The 21,270-nt window shown below is 44.1% G+C and overlaps 1 protein-coding gene across 1 annotated transcript in view; it reads left to right on the plus strand.

Moving 5' to 3' along the window:
- LOC121550327 (homeobox protein cut-like 1) overlaps positions 1–21,270 on the plus strand; it is a 252,369-nt gene that overhangs the window by 133,776 nt on the left and 97,323 nt on the right. Inside the window, exon 3 of the mRNA XM_045210770.1 lies at positions 19,575–19,622. Within this exon, the coding sequence (XP_045066705.1) occupies positions 19,575–19,622 (48 nt within the window). The remainder of the gene's footprint in view (positions 1–19,574; positions 19,623–21,270) is intronic.

Below are 21,270 nucleotides of genomic sequence, written 5' to 3' on the forward strand. Positions count from 1 at the left end.
ATCCAGAGGAGGAATGGGAGAAGGTCATGTGGTCTGATGAGACAAAAATAGAGCTTTTTGGTCTAAACTCCACTCGCCGTGTTTGGAGGAAGAAGAAGGAGTACAACCCCAAGAACACCATCCCAACCGTGAAGCATGGAGGTGGAAACATCATTCTTTGGGGATGCTTTTCTGCAAAGGGGACAGGACGACTGCACCGTATTGAGGGGAGGATGGATGGGGCCATGTATTGAGATCTTGGCCAACAACCTCCTTCCCTCAGTAAGAGCATTGAAGATGGGTCGTGGCTGGGTCTTCCAGCATGACAATGACCCGAAACACACAGCCAGGGCAACTAAGGAGTGGCTCCGTAAGAAGCATCTCAAGGTCCTGGAGTGGCCTAGCCAGTCTCCAGACCTGAACCTAATGGCCAAGATCAAAGAGCTGTCAAAGGACACCAGAAACAAAATTGTAGACCTGCACCAGGCTGGGAAGACTGAATCTGCAATGGGTAAGCAGCTTGGTTTGAAGAAATCAACTGTGGGAGCAATTATTAGGAAATGGAAGACATACAAGACCACTGATAATCTCCCTCGATCTGGGGCTCCACGCAAGATCTCACCCTGTGGGGTCAAAATGATCACAAGCAAAAATCCCAGAACCACACGGGGGGGACCTAGTGAATGACCTGCAGAGAGCTGGGACCAAAGTAACAAAGCCTACCATCAGTAACACACTACGCCGCCAGGGACTCAAATCCTGCAGTGCCAGACGTGTCCCCCTGCTTAAGCCAGTACATGTCCAGGCCCGTCTGAAGTTTGCTAGAGTGCATTTGGATGATCCAGAAGAGGATTGGGAGAATGTCATATGGTCAGATGAAACCAAAATATAACTTTTGGGTAAAAACTCAACTCGTCGTGTTTGGAGGACAAAGAATGCTGAGTTGCATCCAAAGAACACCATACCTACTGTGAAGCATGGGGTGGAAACATCATGCTTTGGGGCTGTTTTTCTGCAAAGGGACCAGGACGACTGATCCGTGTAAAGGAAAGAATGAATGGGGCCATGTATCGTGAGATTTTGAGTGAAAACCTCCTTCCATCAGCAAGGGCATTGAAGATGAAACGTGGCTGGGTCTTTCAGCATGACAATGATCCCAAACACACCGCCCGTGCAACGAAGAAGTGGCTTCGTAAGAAGCATTTCAAGGTCCTGGAGTGGCTTAGCCAGTCTCCAGATCTCAACCCCATAGAAAATCTTTGGAGGGAGTTGAAAGTCCGTGTTGCCCAGCGACAGCCCCAAAACATCACTGCTCTAGAGGAGATCTGCATGGAGGAATGGGCCAAAATACCAGCAACAGTGTGTGAAAACCTTGTGAAGACTTACAGAAAACATTTGACCTGTGTCATTGCCAACAAAGGGTATATAACAAAGTATTGAGAAACTTTTGTTATTGACCAAATACTTATTTTCCACCATAATTTGCAAATAAATTCATTAAAAATCCTACAATGTGATTTTCTGGAATTTTTTAAAATCATTTTGTCTGTCATAGTTGACGTGTACCTATGATGAAAATTACAGGCCTCTCTCATCTTTTTAAGTGGGAGAACTTGCACAATTGGTGGCTGACTAAATACTTTTTTCCCCCACTGTATATGTGTGTATGTTATATATATATATATATACACACTCCCACACTGACACGGTTCAGCAGTCACACACCGCAGGCATCGACACGGGCAGCTCAGTCGCTTTGCTTCAGGACCCCAGTTTCCTGTCCCTCCGCCACACAGCCTACATAAAGAGCAGCTTAGACAGTGCAAGGTGTTCATCCAAGAGAGTACAAGAGAGGGAAAAAATGACAGAGACAGTGGTGAGGAAATTAGAAAAATAGGGAGTGGTAGGGATAGAGATCAAATTCGATTGGTCACAGGTGTAGACTAACAATGAAATGCTTAATTACGGACCCTTCCCAACAATGCAGAGAGAGAAAATAGCGAAATAATAGAAAAGTAATAACATGTAATAATAAAAATAATAATAAATACCCAATGAGTAACGATAACTTGGCTATATACACGGGGTACCAGTACCGAGTCCATGTACAGGGGTACGAGGTAATTGAGGTAGATATGTACATATAACTAGGAATAAAGTGACTAGGCAACAGGATAGATATTAAACAGTAGCAGCAGTGTATGTGATGAGTCAAAAACTTTAGTGCAAAAAGGGTCAATGCAGATAGTCCAGGTAGCTATTTGGTTAACTTTTTAACTAACTGTTTAGCAGTCTTATGGCTTGTAGGTAGAAGCTGTTCATGGTCCTTGCGGTCGGATGCTAAGCAGTTGCCATGCCAAGCGGATGCAGCCAGTCAAGATGCCCTCAATGGTGCAGCTGTATAACTTTTTGAGGATCTGAGGGCCCATGCCAAAATCCTCCTGAGGCGGAAGAGGCATTGTCGTGCCCTCTTCACGACTGTGTTGGTGTGTGTGGACCATGATAGATCCTTAGTGATGTGGACACCTAGGAACTTGAAGCTCTCGACCCACTCCACTACATTCCTGTCTATGTGAATGGGGGGCGTGCTCGGTTCTCCGTTTCCTGTAGTCCACGATCAGCTCCTTTGTCTTGCTGATGTTGAGGGAGAGGTTATTGTCCTGGCACCACACTGCCAGGTCTCTGACCTCTTCCCTATAGGCTGTCTCATTGTCGCCAGTGATCAAGCCTACCTTCTTCGTGTGGTCAGCAAACGTAATGATGGTGTTGGAGTCATGTGCAATGGTGAGAGGAGGGTAGGGAAAAGAAAGAGAAAGGGAGAGTAAAAGAGCGAGAGAGAGAGAGCCAGAGCCCCTCTGGTAGGAATAGAGGCCGAGAGAGCAGGGAGTGCCAGATGCTGCCTGAGGAGAAAGCATCGTCAGTGATGAATTATTCACTCCATAATTTCTCTGGCACCAACCAACACAACCCTCCTCCATTCACGGCCCTGCATTAAAGATGCTGTTTGTGTGTGTGGTGGTGGGGGGGGATGCTGGCCATTGGCGGAGGTGGGAGATTGTTTTAGCTGTGAGGTCTCTGAGGAAAGAGACATGTAAAGGATGTTTAGTCCAACTCTTTCACTGTCTACTCATTCATATTCCCCCTTTTCCATTTAATCTTCAGTCTATCTTAATCTCTATTTCACTCTCTCGCTTTCTCCCTCCCGCTTTCATTCGCTGTCTCATCCTCTTGTCTTTCCTCTTCTTGCCCTCTGTCATGTCGGGGCCGGCGGGACCCTCTCTCATGGGCACTGATGTGCAGGGCATTGGCTGAGTCACGAGCCCCCTTGCCCCTGACCGCTGCCAGCCTGCAGCCCAGACACAGGGGTTAGCCTTCCATGCCTGTGCTAGCCTCAGCCAGGCCAGGCCACAGCCAGTGTGAGGCTTGGCAAGCAGCCACTTGGGTTACAGACCCAGTGGCAGAGAGTGGGGGAAAGTGAGAGAACTCTTGCCATGGTGCTACATTGACCCAGTGGCAAAAGGACGGAGTGGTGGAGAGAAAGAGGGAGGAAGGGAGAGAGCGAGAAATCCATCCATGGTGCTAACCCAATGGTAATCTCTCGTGGACAGATCTACGTGAACATAACTGATACCATAGAATCTGTCGGGAAGGAATGGGATGTGTGGGATAACGAGCAGCAGTAGTTCCAGGGTTATTTTTTTTTTGTCACTGGTTATTTGGACAAATCACGATTTCGCAGGTGTTAGAGTCTTTCGAATTTGGAAGGGGAGGGGACATTCACCCTTCACTTGCAAAGAAAGGGGGTTCCGCTCCTCGTTCCGGTTCCGCTCCTCGTTCTAGCATCTCTTCATCTCTTCTCTTAACTTGTATGGATCCAGAACTTAATTGAGAAGCTGACCAATTACACAAGACTTTAGTTCTGGGTTAACCGAGATTAACCCAGTGGTAGGGACGGCGAAAAAAAGGGAGAAATGGAGGGAGAGCAGCTCTCCACCCTCAAGGAATAGACATGCTATTTCCCTCTTTCTCGCTTCAGTTCAAATACAATTTTATGCTCTCTCTATAGAGCAAGTGCCCTCGCTTGAAACCCTCAACACAGGCAAAAAAAACATAAATGAAGTAAATGCTGCAATATTACTAAACCCAGGCGCTTTCTCTCTCTTCATGACGTAGACTAATGCTGTAACCCTCTTTCTGTAGTGGAGAGCAGGGATGCGTAGAGATGGGAGCTAGTAGGCCCGAGTAGTACACCCTCCAGGTCTCCACTGTACGCTGCTTATTTCATTGAACAATGACCGCACAGGTCCAATGCACTCAAACACAAAACGAGAGCCACTCAGTGGGTCGACAATTAAAAGGGGAGGGAGGATTACTTAAAAGCTGAATATGAAAAGAAGCCATTGTCTATGTCCCCGGACTGTCACTGGGGGAAGGAAAGGCTGGCCTAGAAGAAACTGTGTTCATGTGGCCGTTGTGCTTAGATGGTATTTGGTTAAATGGTGGCAGCCAGTGGAGGGATTCCTGAGGAAAGGTTAGGTGATGGCTGCCATGTCTGAAGTAAAGCTTGTGAACTCATTTTGGTATCACTCTCATCCTCTTCCCCTCTTCTCCTCCCTTACACTCCTCACCATCTTTCTCTCTTTCTCCCCTCCTTTCCTCTTCTCTCACTCTCTCTCTCTCCCGCTGCTCCCTCCAGCTCTCTGAGACTGGTGTGGGTGGGTGGGGTGGTGTGGGGGTTTGGGGGGTGGGGTACCTGCAAGCTTGCCTCCCTTGAGTGCTGGCCTGGTTTCCAGGATGGGGAGCTTCCTGGTGGTGGAGGGAGGGAGAGGGGGAAGCCCTGCTGTTTACACCCCCCTTTCTCTCTCAATTCATTTCAATTGAAGGGTTTTATTGGCATGGGAAAAAAATGTACATTGCCAAAGCAAGTCAAATAGATAATAAAGAAAAGTGAAATAAACAATAAAAAATGTACAGTAAACATTACAAAATAATAAAGACATTTCAAATGTCATTATGTCTATATACAGTGTTATAATGATGTGCAAATAGTTAAAGTACAAAAAGGAAAAAAAATCAACATAAATATAGGTTGTATTTACAATGGTGTAGTTCTTCACTGGTTGCCCTTTTCTTGTGGCAACAGGTCACAAATATTGCTGCTGTGATGGCACACTGTGGTATTTCACCCAATAGATATGGGAGTTTATCCAAATTGGATTTGTTTTCGAATTCTTTGTGGGTCTGTGTAATCTGAGGGAAGTATGTGTCTCTAATATGGTCATACATTTGGCAGGAAGTTAGGAAGTGCATCTCAGTTTACACCTCATTTTGTGGGCAGTGTGCACATAGCCTGTCTTCTCTTGAGAGCCAAGTCTGCCTACGGCGGCCTATCTCAATAGCAAGGCTATGCTCACTGAGTCTGTACATAGTCAAAGATTTCCTTAATTTTGGGTCAGTCACAGTGGTCAGGTATTCTGCCACTGTGTACTCTCTGTTTAGGGCCAAATAGCATTCTAGTTCTCTGTTTTTTTGTAAATTCTTTCCAATATGTCAAGTAATTATCTTTTTGTTTTCTCATGATTTGGTTGAGTCTAATGGTGTTGCTGTCCTGGGGCTCTGTGGGGTCTGTTTGTGTTTGTGAACAGAGGCCCAGGACCAGCTTGCTTAGGGGACTCTTCTCCAGGTTCATCTCTCTGTAGGTGATGGCTTTGTTATGGAAGGTTTGGGAATTGCTTCCTTTTAGGTGGTTGTAGAATTTAACGGCTCTTTTCTGTATTTTGATAATTAGCGGGTATCGGCCTAATTCTGCTCTACATGCATTATTTGGTGTTTTACGTTGTATATGGAGGATATTTTTGCAGAATTCTGCATGCAGAGTCTCAATTTGGTGTTTGTCCAATTTTGTGAATTCTTGGTTGGTGAGCGGACCCCAGACCTCACAACCATAAAGGGCAATGGGTTCTATAACTGATTCAAGTATGTTTAGCCAGATCCTAATTGGTATGTCGAATTTTATGTTCCTTTTGATGGCATAGAAGGCCCTTCTTGCCTTGTCTCTCAGATCGTTCACAGCTTTGTGGAAGTTACCTGTGGCGCTGATGTTTAGGCCGAGGTATGTATAGTTTTTTGTGTGCTCTAGGGCAACGGTGTCTAGATGGAATTTTCTATTTGTGGTCCTGGCAACTGGACCTTTTTTGGACCACCATTATTTACTGTCAGGGCCCAGGTCTGACAGAATCTGTGCAGAAGGTCTAGTTGCTGCTGTAGGCCCTCCTTGGTTGGTGACGGAAGCACCAGATCATCAGAAAACAGTAGACGTTTGACTTCACATTCTAGTACGGTGAGGCCGTGTGCTGCAGACTGTTCTAGTGCTCTTGCCAATTCGTTGATATATATGTTGAAGAGGGTGGGGCTTAAGCTGCATCCCTGTGTCACCCCACGGCCATGTGGAAAGAAATGTGTGTGTTTTTTTGCCAATTTTAACCGCACACTTGTTGTTTGTGTACATGGATTTTATAATGTTGTATGTTTTTCTCCCAACACCGCTTTCCATCAATTTGTATAGCAGACCCTCATGCCAAATTGAGTCAAAGGCCTTTTTTTAAATCAACAAAGCATGAGAATACTTTTCCTTTGTTTTGGTTTGTTTGTTTGTCAATTAGGATGTGCAGGGTGAATACATGGTCTTTCGTACGGAAATTTGGTAAAAAGCCAATTTGACATTTGCTCTGTACATTGTTTTCACTGAGGAAATGTAAGAGTCTGCTGTTAATGATAATGCAGAGGATTTTCCCAAGGTTGCTGTTGACGCATATCCCACGGTAGTTATTGGGGTCAAATTTGTCTCCACTTTTGTGGATTGGGGTGATCAGTCATTGGTTCTAAATATTGGGGAAGATGCCAGAGCTAAGGATGATGTTAAAGAGTTTAAGTATAGCCAATTGGACTTTGTGGTCTGTATATTTTATCATTTCATTGAGGATACCATCAACACCACAGGCCTTTCTGGGTTGGAGGGTTTGTATTTTGTCCTGTAGTTCATTCAATGTAATTGGAGAATCCAGTGGGTTCTGGTAGTTTTTAATAGTTTATTTCTAAGATTTGTATTTGATCATGTATATGTTTTTGCTGTTTGTTCTTTGTTATAGGGCCAAAAGATTGGAGAAGTGGTTTACCCATACATCTCTGTTTTGGATAGATAACTGTTGTTTGTTTAGTGTTTTCCAATTTTCCCAGAAGTGGTTAGTCTATGGATTCTTCAATTACATTGAGCTGATTTTTTTTGATTTGATAGGGAAGCTGAGAGGTCAAATATACTGTTTAGGTTTTCTACTGCCACGTTTACACCTTCACTATTACAGTGAAAGGTTTTGTCCAGGAAGTTGTCTAAAAGGGATTGAATTTGTTGTTGCCTAATTGTTTTTTGGTAGGTTTCTACACTACTTTCCTTCCATCAGTAGCATATCTTAATATTATTCAGTTCCTTTGGCTTTGATGCCTCATGATTTGAGTATTGCTCTGTTCAAGTAGACTGTGATTTTGCTGTGATCTGATAGGGGTGTCAGTGGGCTGACTGTGAACGCTCTGAGAGACTCGGGGTTGAGGTCAGTGATAAAGTAGTCTACTGTACTACTGCCAAGAGATGAGCTATAGGTGTACCTACCATAGGAGTCTCCTCGAAGCCTACCGTTGACTATGTACATACCCAGCGTGCGACAGAGCTGTGACCCGTTTTTGTTGGTTATGTTGTCGTAGTTGTGCCTAGGGGGGCATATGGGGAGGGAATGCTGTCACCTCCAGGTATGTGTTTGTCCCCCTGTGTGCTGAGGGTGTCAGGTTCTTGTCCAGTTCTGGCATTTAGGTCGCCACAGACAAGTACATGTCCCTGGGCCTGGAAGTGATTGATTTCCCCCTCCAGGATGGAGAAGCTGTCTTCATTAAAGTATGGGGATTCTAGTGGGGGGATATAGGTTGCACACAGGAAGACATCTCTCTCTCTCTCTCTCTCTCTCTCTCTCTGGAGCTATTTACCATACTACCCTGCCTGCGTACTGTATGCTGCCTACAGGTTCAACTGCCATCCATACTTCATTCGTCTCCATATACATTGCCATACCTCACCTACTGTCTCTTCTGGCCTGATCAAACATACCATCCAGCATCATCTACATGGCATATACCATAACATAAAAAAATTAAAATAAAAATTCTACTATATTGCCAGTGCCACCACCATAACAATCCTTGTTAAGTGGTTGGAAAGGTGAAATAATCAACATTTAAAAATTAATAGATTTGGTAGATAGTCCCGTGTAGCTCAGTTGGTAGAGCATGGCGCTTGCAACGCCAGGGTTGTGGGTTCGATTCCCACGGGGGACCAGTATGAAAATGTATGCACTCACTAACTGTAAGTCGCTCTGGATAAGAGTGTCTGCTAAATGACTAAAATGTAAAATGTAATAGTCTTTCATTATTTTGACCTCTACTCAATATAATTGGGGTTTTCAGAGAATGGTGCTGGAATGTATTTTATTTTTTATTTCACCTTTATTTAACCAGGTAAACCAGTTGAGAACAAGTTCTCATTTACAACTGCGACCTGGCCAAGATAAAGCAAAGCAGTGCGATAAAAACAACAACACAGAGTTACATATGGGGTAAAACAAAACAAAGTCAAAAAAATACAACAGAAATACATATATATACAGTGTGTGCAAATTTAGCAAGTTATGGAGGTAAGGCAATAAAATAGGCTATAGTGCAAAATAATTACAATTAGTATTAACACTGGAATGATAGATGTGCAAGAGATGATGTGCAAATAGAGATACTGGGGTACAAATGAGCAAAATAAATAACAATATAGGGATGAGGTAGTTGGGCGGGCTAATTTCAGATGGGCTGTGTACAGGTGCAGTGATCGGTAAGGTGCTCTGACAACTGATGCTTAAAGTTAGTGAGGGAGATAAGTGTCTCCAGCTTCAGAGATTTTTGCAATTTGTTCCAGTCATTGGCAGCAGAGAACTGGAAGGAATTGCGGCCAAAGGAGGTGTTGGCTTTGGGGATGACCAGTGAGATATACCCGCTGGAGCGCAGACTACGGGTGGGTGTTGCTATGGTGACCAATGAGCTAAGATAAGGCGGGGATTTGCCTAGCAGTGATTTATAGATGGCCTGGAGCCAGTGGGTTTGGCGACGAATATGTAGTGAGGACCAGCCAACAAGAGCGTACAGGTCACAGTGGTGGGTATTATATGGGGCTTTGGAGACAAAACGGATGGCACTGTGATAGACTACATCCAATTTGCTGAGTAGAGTGTTGGAGGCTATTTTGTAAATGACATCGCCGAAGTCAAGGATCGGTAGGATAGTCAGTTTTACGAGGGCATGTTTGGCAGCATGAGTGAAGGAGGCTTTGTTGCGAAATAGGAAACCGATTCTAGATTTAACTTTGGATTGGAGATTCTTAATGTGAGTCTGGAAGGAGAGTTTACAGTCTAACCAGACAACTAGATATTTGTAGTTGTCCACATACTCTAGGTCAGACCCGTCGAGAGTAGTGATTCTAGTCGGGTGGGCGGGTGCAAGCAGCGTTCGGTTGAAGAGCATGCATTTAGTTTTACTAGTGTTTAAGAGCAGTTGGAGGCTACTGAAGGAGTGTTGTATGGAATTGAAGCTCGTTTGGAGGTTTGTTAACACAGCGTCCAATGAAGGGCCAGATGTATACAAAATGGTGTCGTCTGCGTAGAGGTGGATCTGAGAGTCACCAGCAGCAAGAGCGACGTCATTGATATACACAGAGAAAACAGTCGGCCCAAGAATTGAACCCTGTGGCACCCCCATAGAGACTGCCATAGGTCCAGACAACAGGCCCTCCGATTTGACACATTGAACTCTATCTGAGAAGTAGTTGGTGAACCAGGCGAGGCAGTCATTTGAGAAACCAAGGCTATTTAGTCTGCCAATAAGAATGCGGTGATTGACAGAGTCGAAAGCCTTGGCCAGGTCAATGAAAACGGCTGCACAGTACTGTCTATTATCGATCGCGGTTATAATATCGTTTAGGACCTTGAGCGTGGCTGAAGTGCACCCATGACCAGCTCGAAACCGGATTGCATAGCGGAGAAGGTACGGTGGGATTCGAAATGGTCGGTGATCTGTTTGTTGACTTGGCTTTCAAAAACTTTTGAAAGGCAGGGCAGGATGGATATGGGTCTGTAACAGTTTGGATCTAGAGTGTCACCCCCCTTTGAAGAGGGGGATGACCGCGGCAGCTTTCCAATCTCTGGGGATCTCAGACGTTACGAAAGAGAGGTTGAACAGGCTAGTAATAGGGGTTGCGACAATTTCGGCGGCTAGTTTTAGAAAGAAAGGGTCCAGATTGTCTAGCCCAGATGATTTGTAGGGGTCCAGATTTTGCAGCTCTTTCAGAACATCAGCTGTCTGGATTTGTGTGAAGGAGAAGCGGGGGGGCATGGGCAAGTTGCAGCGGAGGGTGCAGAGCTGGTGGCCGGGGTAGTGGTAGCCAGGTGGAAAGCATGGCCAGCCGTAGCAAAATGCTTGTTGAAATTTCGATTATTGTAGATTTATCGGTGGTGATAGTGTTTCCTAGCCTCAGTGCAGTGGGCAGCTGGGAGGAAGTGCTCTTATTTTCCATGGACTTTACAGTGTCCCAAAACTTTTTGGAGTTAGTGCTACAGGATGCAAATTTCTGTTTGAAAAAGTTAGCCTTTGCTTTCCTAACTGCTTGTGTATATTGGTTCCTAACTTCCCTGAAAAGTTGCATATCGCGGGGGCTATTTGATGTTAATGCAGTACGCCACAGAATGTTTTTGTGCTGGTCAAGGGCAGTCAAGTCTGAGGAGAACCAGGGGCTATATCTGTTCTTAGTTCTGTATTTTTTGAATGGGGCATGTCTATTTAAGATTGAGAGGAAATTACTTTTAAAGAACAACCAGGCATCCTCTACTGACGGAATGAGATCTATATCCATCCAGGATACCTGGGCCAGGTCAATTAGGAAGGCCTGCTCGCTGAAGTGTTTTTGGGAGCGTTTGACAGTGATGAGGGGTGGTCGTTTGACCGCGGACCCGTTACGGACGCAGGCAATAAGACAGTGATCGCTGAGATCCTGGTTGAAGACAGCGGAGGTGTATTTAGAGGGTAAGTTAGTCAGGATGATATCTATGAGGGTACCCATGTTTACGGATTTAGGGTTGTACCTGGTAGGTTCGTTGATAATTTGTGTGAGATTGAGGGCATCTAGTTTAGATTGTAGGATGGCCGGGGTGTTAAGCATATCCCAATTTAGGTCACCAAGCAGTACGAACTCTGAGGATAGATGGGGGGCAATCAATTCACATATGGTGTCCAGGGCACAGCTGGGGGCTGAGAGGGGGTCTGTAGCAAGCGGCAACAGTGAAAGATTTATTTCTGGAAAGGTGGATTTTTAGAAGTAGAAGCTCAAACTGTTTGGGCACAGACCTGGATAGTATGATAGAGCTCTGCAGGCTATCTCTACAGTAGATTGCAACTCCACCCCCTTTGGCAGTTCTATCTAGACGGAAAATGTTATAGTTGGGGATGGAAATTTCAGAATTTTTGGTGGCCTTCCTAAGCCAGGATTCAGACACTGCTAGAACATCAGGGTTGGCGGAGTGTGCTAACGCAGTGAATAACTCAAACTTAGGAAGGAGGCTTCTGATATTTATGTGCAGAAAACCAAGACTTTTACGGTTACAGAAGTCAACAAATGATAGCTCCTGGGGAGTAGGAGTGATACTGGGGGGCTGCAGGGCCTGGGTTAGCCTCTACATCACCAGAGGAACAGAGGAGGATTAGAATAAGGATACGACTAAAGGCTTTAAGAACTGGTCTTCTAGTGCGTTGGGTACATAGAATAAAGGGGGCAGTTCTCCGGGCGTTGTAGAAAAGATTCAGGGCATTATGTACAGAAAAGGATATGGAAGGATATGAGTACAGTTCAGGTAACCCTAAGCGTTGGGTAACAATGAAAGAGATAGCGTCATTGGAGGCACCGATTGAGCCGGTCTCGGCGTGTATGGGGGGTGGAACAAAGGAACTATATGAGGCAGTTTGAGAGGGACTAGGGGTTCTACAGTGAAATTGTATAATAAGAACTAACCCAAACAGCAATAGGCAAGGCATAATTGACATGGGAGAGAGGCATAAAGCAGTCACAGGTGTTATTAGAGAGAGCTAAGACAACAACTGGAAATAGCGATAACGTTTGGGCTAAGACTAAACAGAATAAACAGGACAGGGTACCGTGTAAAGGAACAGTCCAGCAGGCATCAGCTGTGCAGCTGAGTGATCATAAGGTCCAGTGAACAGCAATATGTGAGTTCGAGAGCAGTTCAAATTGGTGCTTCAGCACAGCTAGCAGGGAGCACAGTTGTAGTTTGCGTGTGCTAGCGGGCCAGGGCTGGCAGATGGATCTTCGTGGTCGTCGCAACTGGAAGCCTGATGAAACCACATCAGACTATTTCGTCGGCAAACCAGTCGTGTTGGATCGGGCGGGGCTCAGTGTCAACACTAGGAGGTCCCGTCCGGTTGACAGAGAGGTAGATAGCCGGGAGATGGGCCTGAGGCTAGCTCAAGGCTAACTGGTGCTTGCTATAGGGCAATGGTAATCAGCCAACAACAGGTTGCAGCTAGCTAGCTGGTTGTGATGATCCGGCGCTAGGGTCCAGTGATTCCGGCAGAAAGTCCAATAAGCTCTGGGTCGATAGCACGCTGGGTCGATAGCACGCTGTGCAGACTGGCCGACGAATTGTCCAGGCTAGAGCTAGAGCTGGCTGGTGGATAGTGTAGGCCACGGACAGTGGTGAAGACGCTAACGGTGACTAATAGCAGGTAGCCATTTAGTTGCGGCTACACTAGTATCAGCTTACGGTTCTTGATGAAAGTTATAAAGAAATAATAGAATCCTTTCCACGTTGGGTGAGGCGGGTTGCAGGAAAGTATATTTAGTTAAAGAATGAAAAGTAAAAATTGAGAGATATATACAAAATAGACAAAAAAAAACAAGAAACGGGATATTTACACAAGGACGATGAAATAAAAGCGACCGCACTGCTACGCCATCTTGGATCAATTGGTGGCTGTTTTATGGGCTTTTGACCAATTCTGATATTTATTTGGTTTTTTTTGCGCTGATCTTAACTTTTTTGGTACAGTGAGGGAAAAAAGTATTTGATCCCCTGCTGATTTTGTATGTTTGCCCACTGACAACGAAATTATCAGTCTATAATTTTAATGGTAGGTTTATTTGAACAGTGAGAGACAGAATAACAACAACAAAATCCAGAAAAACGCATGTCAAAAATGTTATAAATTGATTTGCATTTTAATGAGGGAAATAAGTATTTGACCCCCTCTCAATCAGAAAGATTTCTGACTCCCAGGTGTACAGGTAACGAGCTGAGCACACTCTTAAAGTACAAAATCAGCAGGGGATCAAATACTTCCCTCACTGTACATAATGTTTCAGCCATCTATGACAAAAAGAGATTCTGGACTTCAGAACAGCAATCACTAACCTCAATTTGGATAAAGATTTCTACTTCAATGAGTCGGCGGCGCAGGACATAATGCTCACCCCGGACCAGGCCCTAATCACTGACAAGAGAAAGAGACGGGGATACAGAGGTCGACGTACTTGCACCCTGATGAAACTACAGCAGAGAGTAAATAAACTTCCTCTATCCTCTGTTCTATTGCGAATATACAATCGCTGGAGAACAAACTGGACGAGCTCCATTCGAGACTATCCTATCAACGGGACCTGAAAAACTGTAATATCCTATGTTTCTCAGAAACTTGGCTGAACAAGGACATGGATAATATTCTTGTTGGTTTTTCTATGCATAGGTAGGACAAAACAGCAGCGTTGGGTAAGCTCAAGGGGGTGTGTTTTGTGTCTTTTTAACAACAGCTGGTGCGCCATCTCTAATATTAAGGAAATCTCAAGGTTCTGCTCGCATGAGTTAGAATACCTCATGATAAGCTGTAGACCATGCTATTTACCAAGTTTTTATCTATATGTTTCGTAGCTCAGTTGGTAGAGCATGGCTCTTGCAACGCCAGGGTTCGTTTCCCACGGGGGGCCAGTAAAGCTATATTTTTGTCTCATCAGACCACATTACCTTCTCCCATTCCTCCTCTGGATCATCCAGATGGTCATTGGCAAACTTCAGACGGGCCTGGACATCCGCTGGCTTGAGCAGGGGGACCTTGCGTGCGCTGCAGGATTTTAATCCATGACGGCGTAGTGTGTTACTAATGGTTTTCTTTGAGACTGTGGTCCCAGCTCTCTTCAGGTCATTGACCAGGTCCTGCCGTGTAGTTCTGGGCTGATCCCTCACCTTCCTCATGATCATTGATGCCCCACGAGGTGAGATCTTGCATGGAGCCCCAGACCGAGGGTGATTGACCGTCATCTTGAACTTCTTCCATTTTCTAATAATTGCGCCTAACAGTTGTTGCCTTCTCACCAAGCTGCTTGCCTATTGTCCTGTAGCCCATCCCAGCCTTGTGCAGGTCTACAATTTTATCCCTGATGTGCTTACACAGCTCTCTGGTCTTGGCCATTGTGGAGAGGTTGGAGTCTGTTTGATTGAGTGTGTGGACAGGTGTCTTTTATACAGGTAACGAGTTCAAACAGGTGCAGTTAATACAGGTAATGAGGGGGGAACAAGAGGGCTTCTTAAAGAAAAACTAACAGTTCTGTGAGAGCCGGAATTCTTACTGGTTGGTAGGTGATCAAATACTTATGTCATGCAATAAAATGCAAATTAATTACTTAAAAATCATACAATGTGATTTTCTGGATTTTTGTTTTAGATTCCGTCTCTCACAGTTGAAGTGTACCTATGATAAAAATTACAGACCTCTACATGCTTTCTAAGTAGGAAAACCTGCAAAATCGGCAGTGTATCAAATACTTGTTCTCCCCACTGTACCTCAACTAACCGGTGCCCCCGCACATTGACACGGTACCGGTACCCCCTGTATATAGCCTCGCTATTGTTATTTTTACTGCTGCTCTTAATTATTTGTTACTTTTATTTCGTATTATTTTATATTGTATTTTTCTGTGATTTATTTTGGTATTCTTTCTTAAAACTGCATTGTTGGTTAAGGGCTTGTAAGTAAGCATTTCACTGTAAGGTCTACACCTGTTGTATTCGGCGCATGTGACAAATACAATTTGATTTGATTTGATCAAGCTGTAGAAACATCTCAGGGATGATCAATGGAAACAGGACGCAGCTGAGCTCAATTTCGAGTCTCATAGCAAAGGGTCTGAATACTTATTTAAATAAGGTAATTCTGTTTTTTATTTTGAATAGATTTTTCAAACCTGTTTTCACTGTCATTATGGGGTATTCTGTGTAGATTGATGAGGGGAAAAATTTATTAAATCCATTTTAGAATAAGGCTGTAACATAACAAAAATGTGGAAAAAGTCAAGGGGTCTGAATACTTTCCGAATGCACTGTATCTACCTCAATTACCTCATACCCGTCGTTTTGGTACTTGTACCCCTTGTATATAGCCAAGTTATCGTTACTCATCGTGTATCTATTATTACTTTTTTACATGTTTTACTTTTCTATTATTTCTCTTTCTTTCTCCTTGCATTGTTGGGAAAGGCCCGTAAGTAAGCACTTAACTGTTAGTCCACACCTGTTGTTTACGAAGCGTGTGATGAATACATTTTTATTTTATGAGAAAATCTAACATAGCCTATTATCTAGAAAGGTAACTCCAAACACCTTTTTGCTAATAACAGCTGTTTAGCTGGTTAAACAAAGGTTAGCCATGTTTTGGCAAAAATGAAAGCTTACCAGCAGCCAGCGGCACTTTCTGCGACTGGAACTCGCGGGTGCTTTTTCAAAGCCAACGTTACATACTCCAGCAAGTATAATTAGCTCCAATTAGTGTAATTTGCTCAATATTAGGAGTTGAGAAATCAATATGACATCATTATAAAGAACATACTCACCTCTTTTCTACTGTAGGTATGTAATTCAAAATGCCTTTATTCTGTTTCAAGCGATGTTCATAAAAACATAGAAAATAATAATAAATACTAAACAATTTAAATATATATTTTTGCGGGTCCCCTGCAGGACCCCAGGTTGAATACCGTCCTCAGTCACTCTGGCCTGAAGATCAGTGTTTACTGGGCTAGCCGTTATTGGTCACTTGGTCATTACCGTTAAGTCTTTTTATCCATCAGTCAGAATGTGAAGATCAGTTTTATGCAGTAGGGCTCTCTGTATAGCAAATTCGGGACAATTGAATTTGCTGATCTCAAGCAGATTGTCTTGGTGTGTGTGAGTGCGTGTGTCCCTGTCGAGATCCAGAAGACTTGGGAGATCTCTTGGCCAGGGCAGGAGTGTTATGTTGAAACCAGATGTTGAGCGATGTTTCCTCTTCTGGTGCGCCGCTTACATAAATGTCATCTGTACAGTAGCCAGTGCCGACGGGCGATTAGCAGGCCCAGCTGCTCCCTCCCGGGGAGTGGGAAAAGTCCAACACGCTAGCTAGCTAACGTTAGCCTAGCATTTTGCCTAGCTCAGCAAAGCATGGCATGGCCTGTGTCAGCCAGCCCCCAGATTCTGACAGAGAGGCTCCTGAGAGGAAGAGGGGAGGGAGGGAAAGGGTGGAAAGAGGGCATACTGGTGTACACATCAGCCAGTCATAGGAAGCACACTTAAACGGGTTATCAAAATGGAGTGAGAGAAAGTGAGACGAGAGAGGGGGGAGAGGATACGACCGAGACCCATGCATTTAAAAGCTCTTAATTTCACATAGTTGTTATGCCTACTCTGCAAGTTAGAGTTGATCACTTTAAAATATATGACGCAAGGTTTCAGTAATAGGTTACAGAGGTTATATTGTGTCATAGGACACACATGTGCTTTGCAAGTGTCACAGAGTACACCTCTGCTGTATCCTGAGCGTGACTGAAATTTCCACTTGTCCAATGTCGGCTGCTGCTAACTCAGTTACAGTGGTCAGTTCTGTTTGGGAGCATGCTGTGCATTCCTATAGGGAGGCCTCATGTAAGGCCTTTTTGTGCCCAGCTGAGATTTATTCAGGGGTGTATTTAATTTAATTTAATTTAATTATCAAACACGCCTGCTCTGTTCAAATGAAAATAGACATTGAAATCGGCCATAATCAGATATACTTTAATGGCGAGGCGTTGCAATCGCTCCACTGTAGGTTGCCCAAGATGTGATTAATCATTGGTTGAGTAAGGTCGGAACAATGGAGCAGTTTGTTTTAATTGGAGCGCTTCATTTTATTTTCATCCACGCAGACCGCAGATTCGACACTCAACCCAGTTTCTCACAAGTTAAGCAGGCACATAACGCTACAGAAATAGCCGGCTGTTGAAGTTGGCCCGTTTTTCAGGCCTAACAGTGCTTTTAGAAGTTAATTAATGAACAGAGCTCACATTTGCATGTAGCGTCGCTATTTATAAAAAATAAAAATAAACTTTTTGCATGATTGGTAATTTAACCAGAAACAACTGAGTCATGCAGAATGTGTGCAGTGGCAAAAAGAGGGCACGAGGAGGAGAGAGAGAGGTTGTGTGAGAGAGAGGTTGTGTGAGAGAGAGGTTGTGTGAGAGAGAGGTTGTGTGAGAGAGAGGTTGTGTGAGAGAGAGGTTGTGTGAGAGAGAGGTTGTGTGAGAGAGAGGTTGTGTGAGAGAGAGGTTGGGTGAGAGAGAGGTTGGGTGAGAGAGGTTGTTTGAGAGGGAGAGAGGTTGAGAGGGAGAGAGAGAGGAAATGTGCTAATAAAGGTATGCTGCCTGCCTTCTTGTACGCTTTTCCTTTAACTCTTTACACTCATGGGAATTGGCCTATATGGATAGGGCTAAACTGAAATGTTTCTTACAGAATAAATATGAAAAGCATATGCATGACCATGGTAGCAATTGAAATGGAACAGTTTGGAGATTATGGGAAAATTATTACACCAAAGTTGAGGACACAACAGTTCACCTGAAACAAGACTGAATCCAAACATTACACTGCTCTGTTGTACTTTTCGCCACATTTGTTGAAAACTAAATCTGATAATACTCTGGATACATTCAGTAACATGATAAGAATATTCCTGGAAAGTGTGGGGTAGGTGCAACATAAGACAAAAAAATGAGAAGGGTTTGAGTGAGATGACTAACTGGTGTCTCCAAGTGGCCACACACCTCTCCAAAGTGTGCACAGTTCCTACGTAATTTCAATGCACTTTTGACTCAAAGAATAGTCTTCAACTATAAGGTGCTTCTTTGAGCTCTCATAGCTGTTTTGTTGAGGAACTAGCGCAAACACAGTTGTTTTGTTTGAAACACAACCCTGCATTCCCACCATCACACAATTACTGTTGTTGTTTAGGCAATCCAAAAACTGTCCATTATAAATCACAATCTGGGTCAGGTGGGCATCATTTGAAAGCCTGTTCTATTGCCGACATGACTAGCTAAGTTATAAAATAGGATATTACAGTGTTAGGCTTTCACAATGCAATTCAGGGAAACGGATCATAATATTGGTGCACAGTCATGAGTGCATTCAGGTGCGTGTGCTGCAGAAAATGTTCTTCACAATAGACAAACAAGCTCATTCTGTTCAGAACAACCCAGGGTATGACGCCATGTCATCTTGTAATTGTACATCAAACATAGTGATCATAAACGTTGACACTGAATATGACATGAGTTTTATGATATGGAAATGTGAAGTGCACATTTGTATTCACAGGTGTTTGGCATGCTTGTATGACATCAAGCTGTATTTATTATAATCCTCAACGTCTCATATTTGAAAATACATAGTCCTCTTAATTTACAGCATTTCCTTCACTCAGACAACCAAACATTTATAAAAGTTGCCCAATTAGCGGGATGGATGGGGGCAACTTCTTGTTGCGCGAGGTGCTCAAGTTCAAAACGGCTGTCAGTCAAAACCCATACAGCGCTGTGAAACGCAGAGCCTGAGCTTGGACATCAAGTGTTACTGTACAGCCACTGCGTTCCAATTTAGTTATTTATCAGTCCCCAAATCTGCCATTTTCAACCCGTATATGGGTACGAGCGTAAAGGGTTAAGCACAGAGCATCCTCTCTGCTCTCATTCAAGGGTAGCACAAGGTGATATTCTGTAGTTTTTTTCTTCCCTCCTTTTCCCAGAGAACAAACCTTCCCTCAGGGAGGGTTTTGACAAATCAGGATCCCCATTTTCATATGTTTAACGTGTTTCTATGCTCCGGATCTGGGAACAAAAGGCAACCCTGCCTCATCTATCAGAGTTGACAGCAGGGATTTTTTGAAAATGTAGTGAAAATGGGGCCTGGCTTTTCTAAACTAAACACATGGTTTGTTTGTAAGAGGTTTCTGCTCAATATTGTGGTGATAAAGCCAATGACTGAGGTGTTAAAGACTATGGAAATGGAGGATGTGGCCATTTTCACCATATGGGAATGTATTGTGTTTTGCTCTCCCACAACGTAGCATTGTTATGAGACGTTAATCATTTTCCCTTTTTTCTATTGCAGGATCTGCGAAAGCAGGTAGCTCCGTTGCTCAAGGGCTTCCAAGCAGAGGTGAGTGCTATTTAAAACTCTAGATCATTTTATACTTAGCTTTCCTTTATCCATTATGGATATGTTTGTGTGTAGCCTACAGTACAGTGTGTATGTAGTGAGGGATAGCGGACATTTTGATTTTGCGGGGAAACAGTGGCTCCCTGACGTACCCAAAAAGGCTGACATGTGCTGTCTCTGCCTGGCCAGACTGCTGCTGCTGCTGCTGGAGGAGCTTTCCCTTTCTCAGTGGAGCCCTCGCCAGGGGAGTCCATTATTTGTGTCCTTTTATGAGGCTCGCTAGCTCCCAGCCATGTTTAAATTGCATCCCCTTAAAAGATTCCAGCCAAACCACTCCTGATCAGAGCTGTAGTCTTAAAGTCCAGGCAGACATGCCTTTCTCCGTTTCATAACTCACCACCCCCCACCTCCCCTTTATGGCTATGTGTCACATCGTCTGATGCAAAGTTCCTCTTGATATCTGCTAAAATGATTGGCCTCCTGAATAATTCCTTGCGTATTGGGAGAAACTTGTTGCCTACTGTGTCTCTTGTACTGAGTCTCTGACTTTCTGTGTGTGTAATATTATGGTATCGTTGCCTCAGAAATGTGAACATGGGGTTGTGGATTAAAGTAAATGAGCCAGTTCAGACCAGGGGGGATTCACGGGGGGGCTGATGGCAATGGCACTTTAACCCTCTAGTCTGGAGGGGGGTGGAGGGTGGGGGGCTCATACGAGGGGGCGCGATGTTCACTATGCCTGCACCGGGTTTAAATCCCTGACCCTGAAAATGCGCCCTGACAGCCTAGGCCAGCCATAGGGTAGAGCGGCCCTGCTGATTTAACATTTTGTCCTGCGAGCCCTTGCGCCGCTCCGAAAGTATGGTAACTTCAGCATTGATTTAGGGGACTTGAATGGTAATAATGTGAGCTGTGAGACTTGAGGCGGGAAGGGGGATGAGGGGTGTGCGAGTGAGAGCTGTGTTTCTGGCGCCAGCTCTTAATTCCTCCTCCTCGAGTGCCACTCCTGCAGTAAATAAGGGCTTAGCGATTTGAGGGCTTTATGGAGAGCATCAAAACAAGCCCAGCCTGACTCCTCTGAGTGCCTCCACTGCTATACTGCTACCGCTGGGCCTGCCTCCTGCCTCGGCTGTCTGAGGCACTGCCTGAATTACTACAGAGTCAATTCACTTTTAATATCTTTGTCAAATCAGGAAATGTTTTGAATTGAAATTCTATAAATCAATTATAAAGAAAAAACGGTATTGAATTTAGAATATGTACTAATGTGGTCACAGTTGCGAACAAGTCAGTGTTTATGTTTGTTTGAGGGACTTTAATTATTCTCATCCAAAGGAAATGGCATCCATAAAACTGTCAACCGTTTTAGGAGACAGATGCAAGTGTTGCCGACTGCAAATTTGTCCTCTGTCTTGCTCAGTGCATATTTAATTTGGTAATGATGGAGGACTAAGATTTTACCACTTTTTGTCAGATTGCATTTTACATTCGGAACATGTATTTGTGAGTCTCCCTCACTAATTCATGATATAAAATGTTTTGAATTCAGTCTAAACATTTACATATAAAGGGAGGAGCAGGCATTTCAATTATGTCTGGAGCTCTCTGCCTTGTGTAATGCTTGTGTCAATGACAACTCACCCTGATG

The sequence above is a fragment of the Coregonus clupeaformis genome, chromosome 35 (assembly GCF_020615455.1).
Source record: "Coregonus clupeaformis isolate EN_2021a chromosome 35, ASM2061545v1, whole genome shotgun sequence".
NCBI classification, from domain to species: domain Eukaryota; kingdom Metazoa; phylum Chordata; class Actinopteri; order Salmoniformes; family Salmonidae; genus Coregonus; species Coregonus clupeaformis.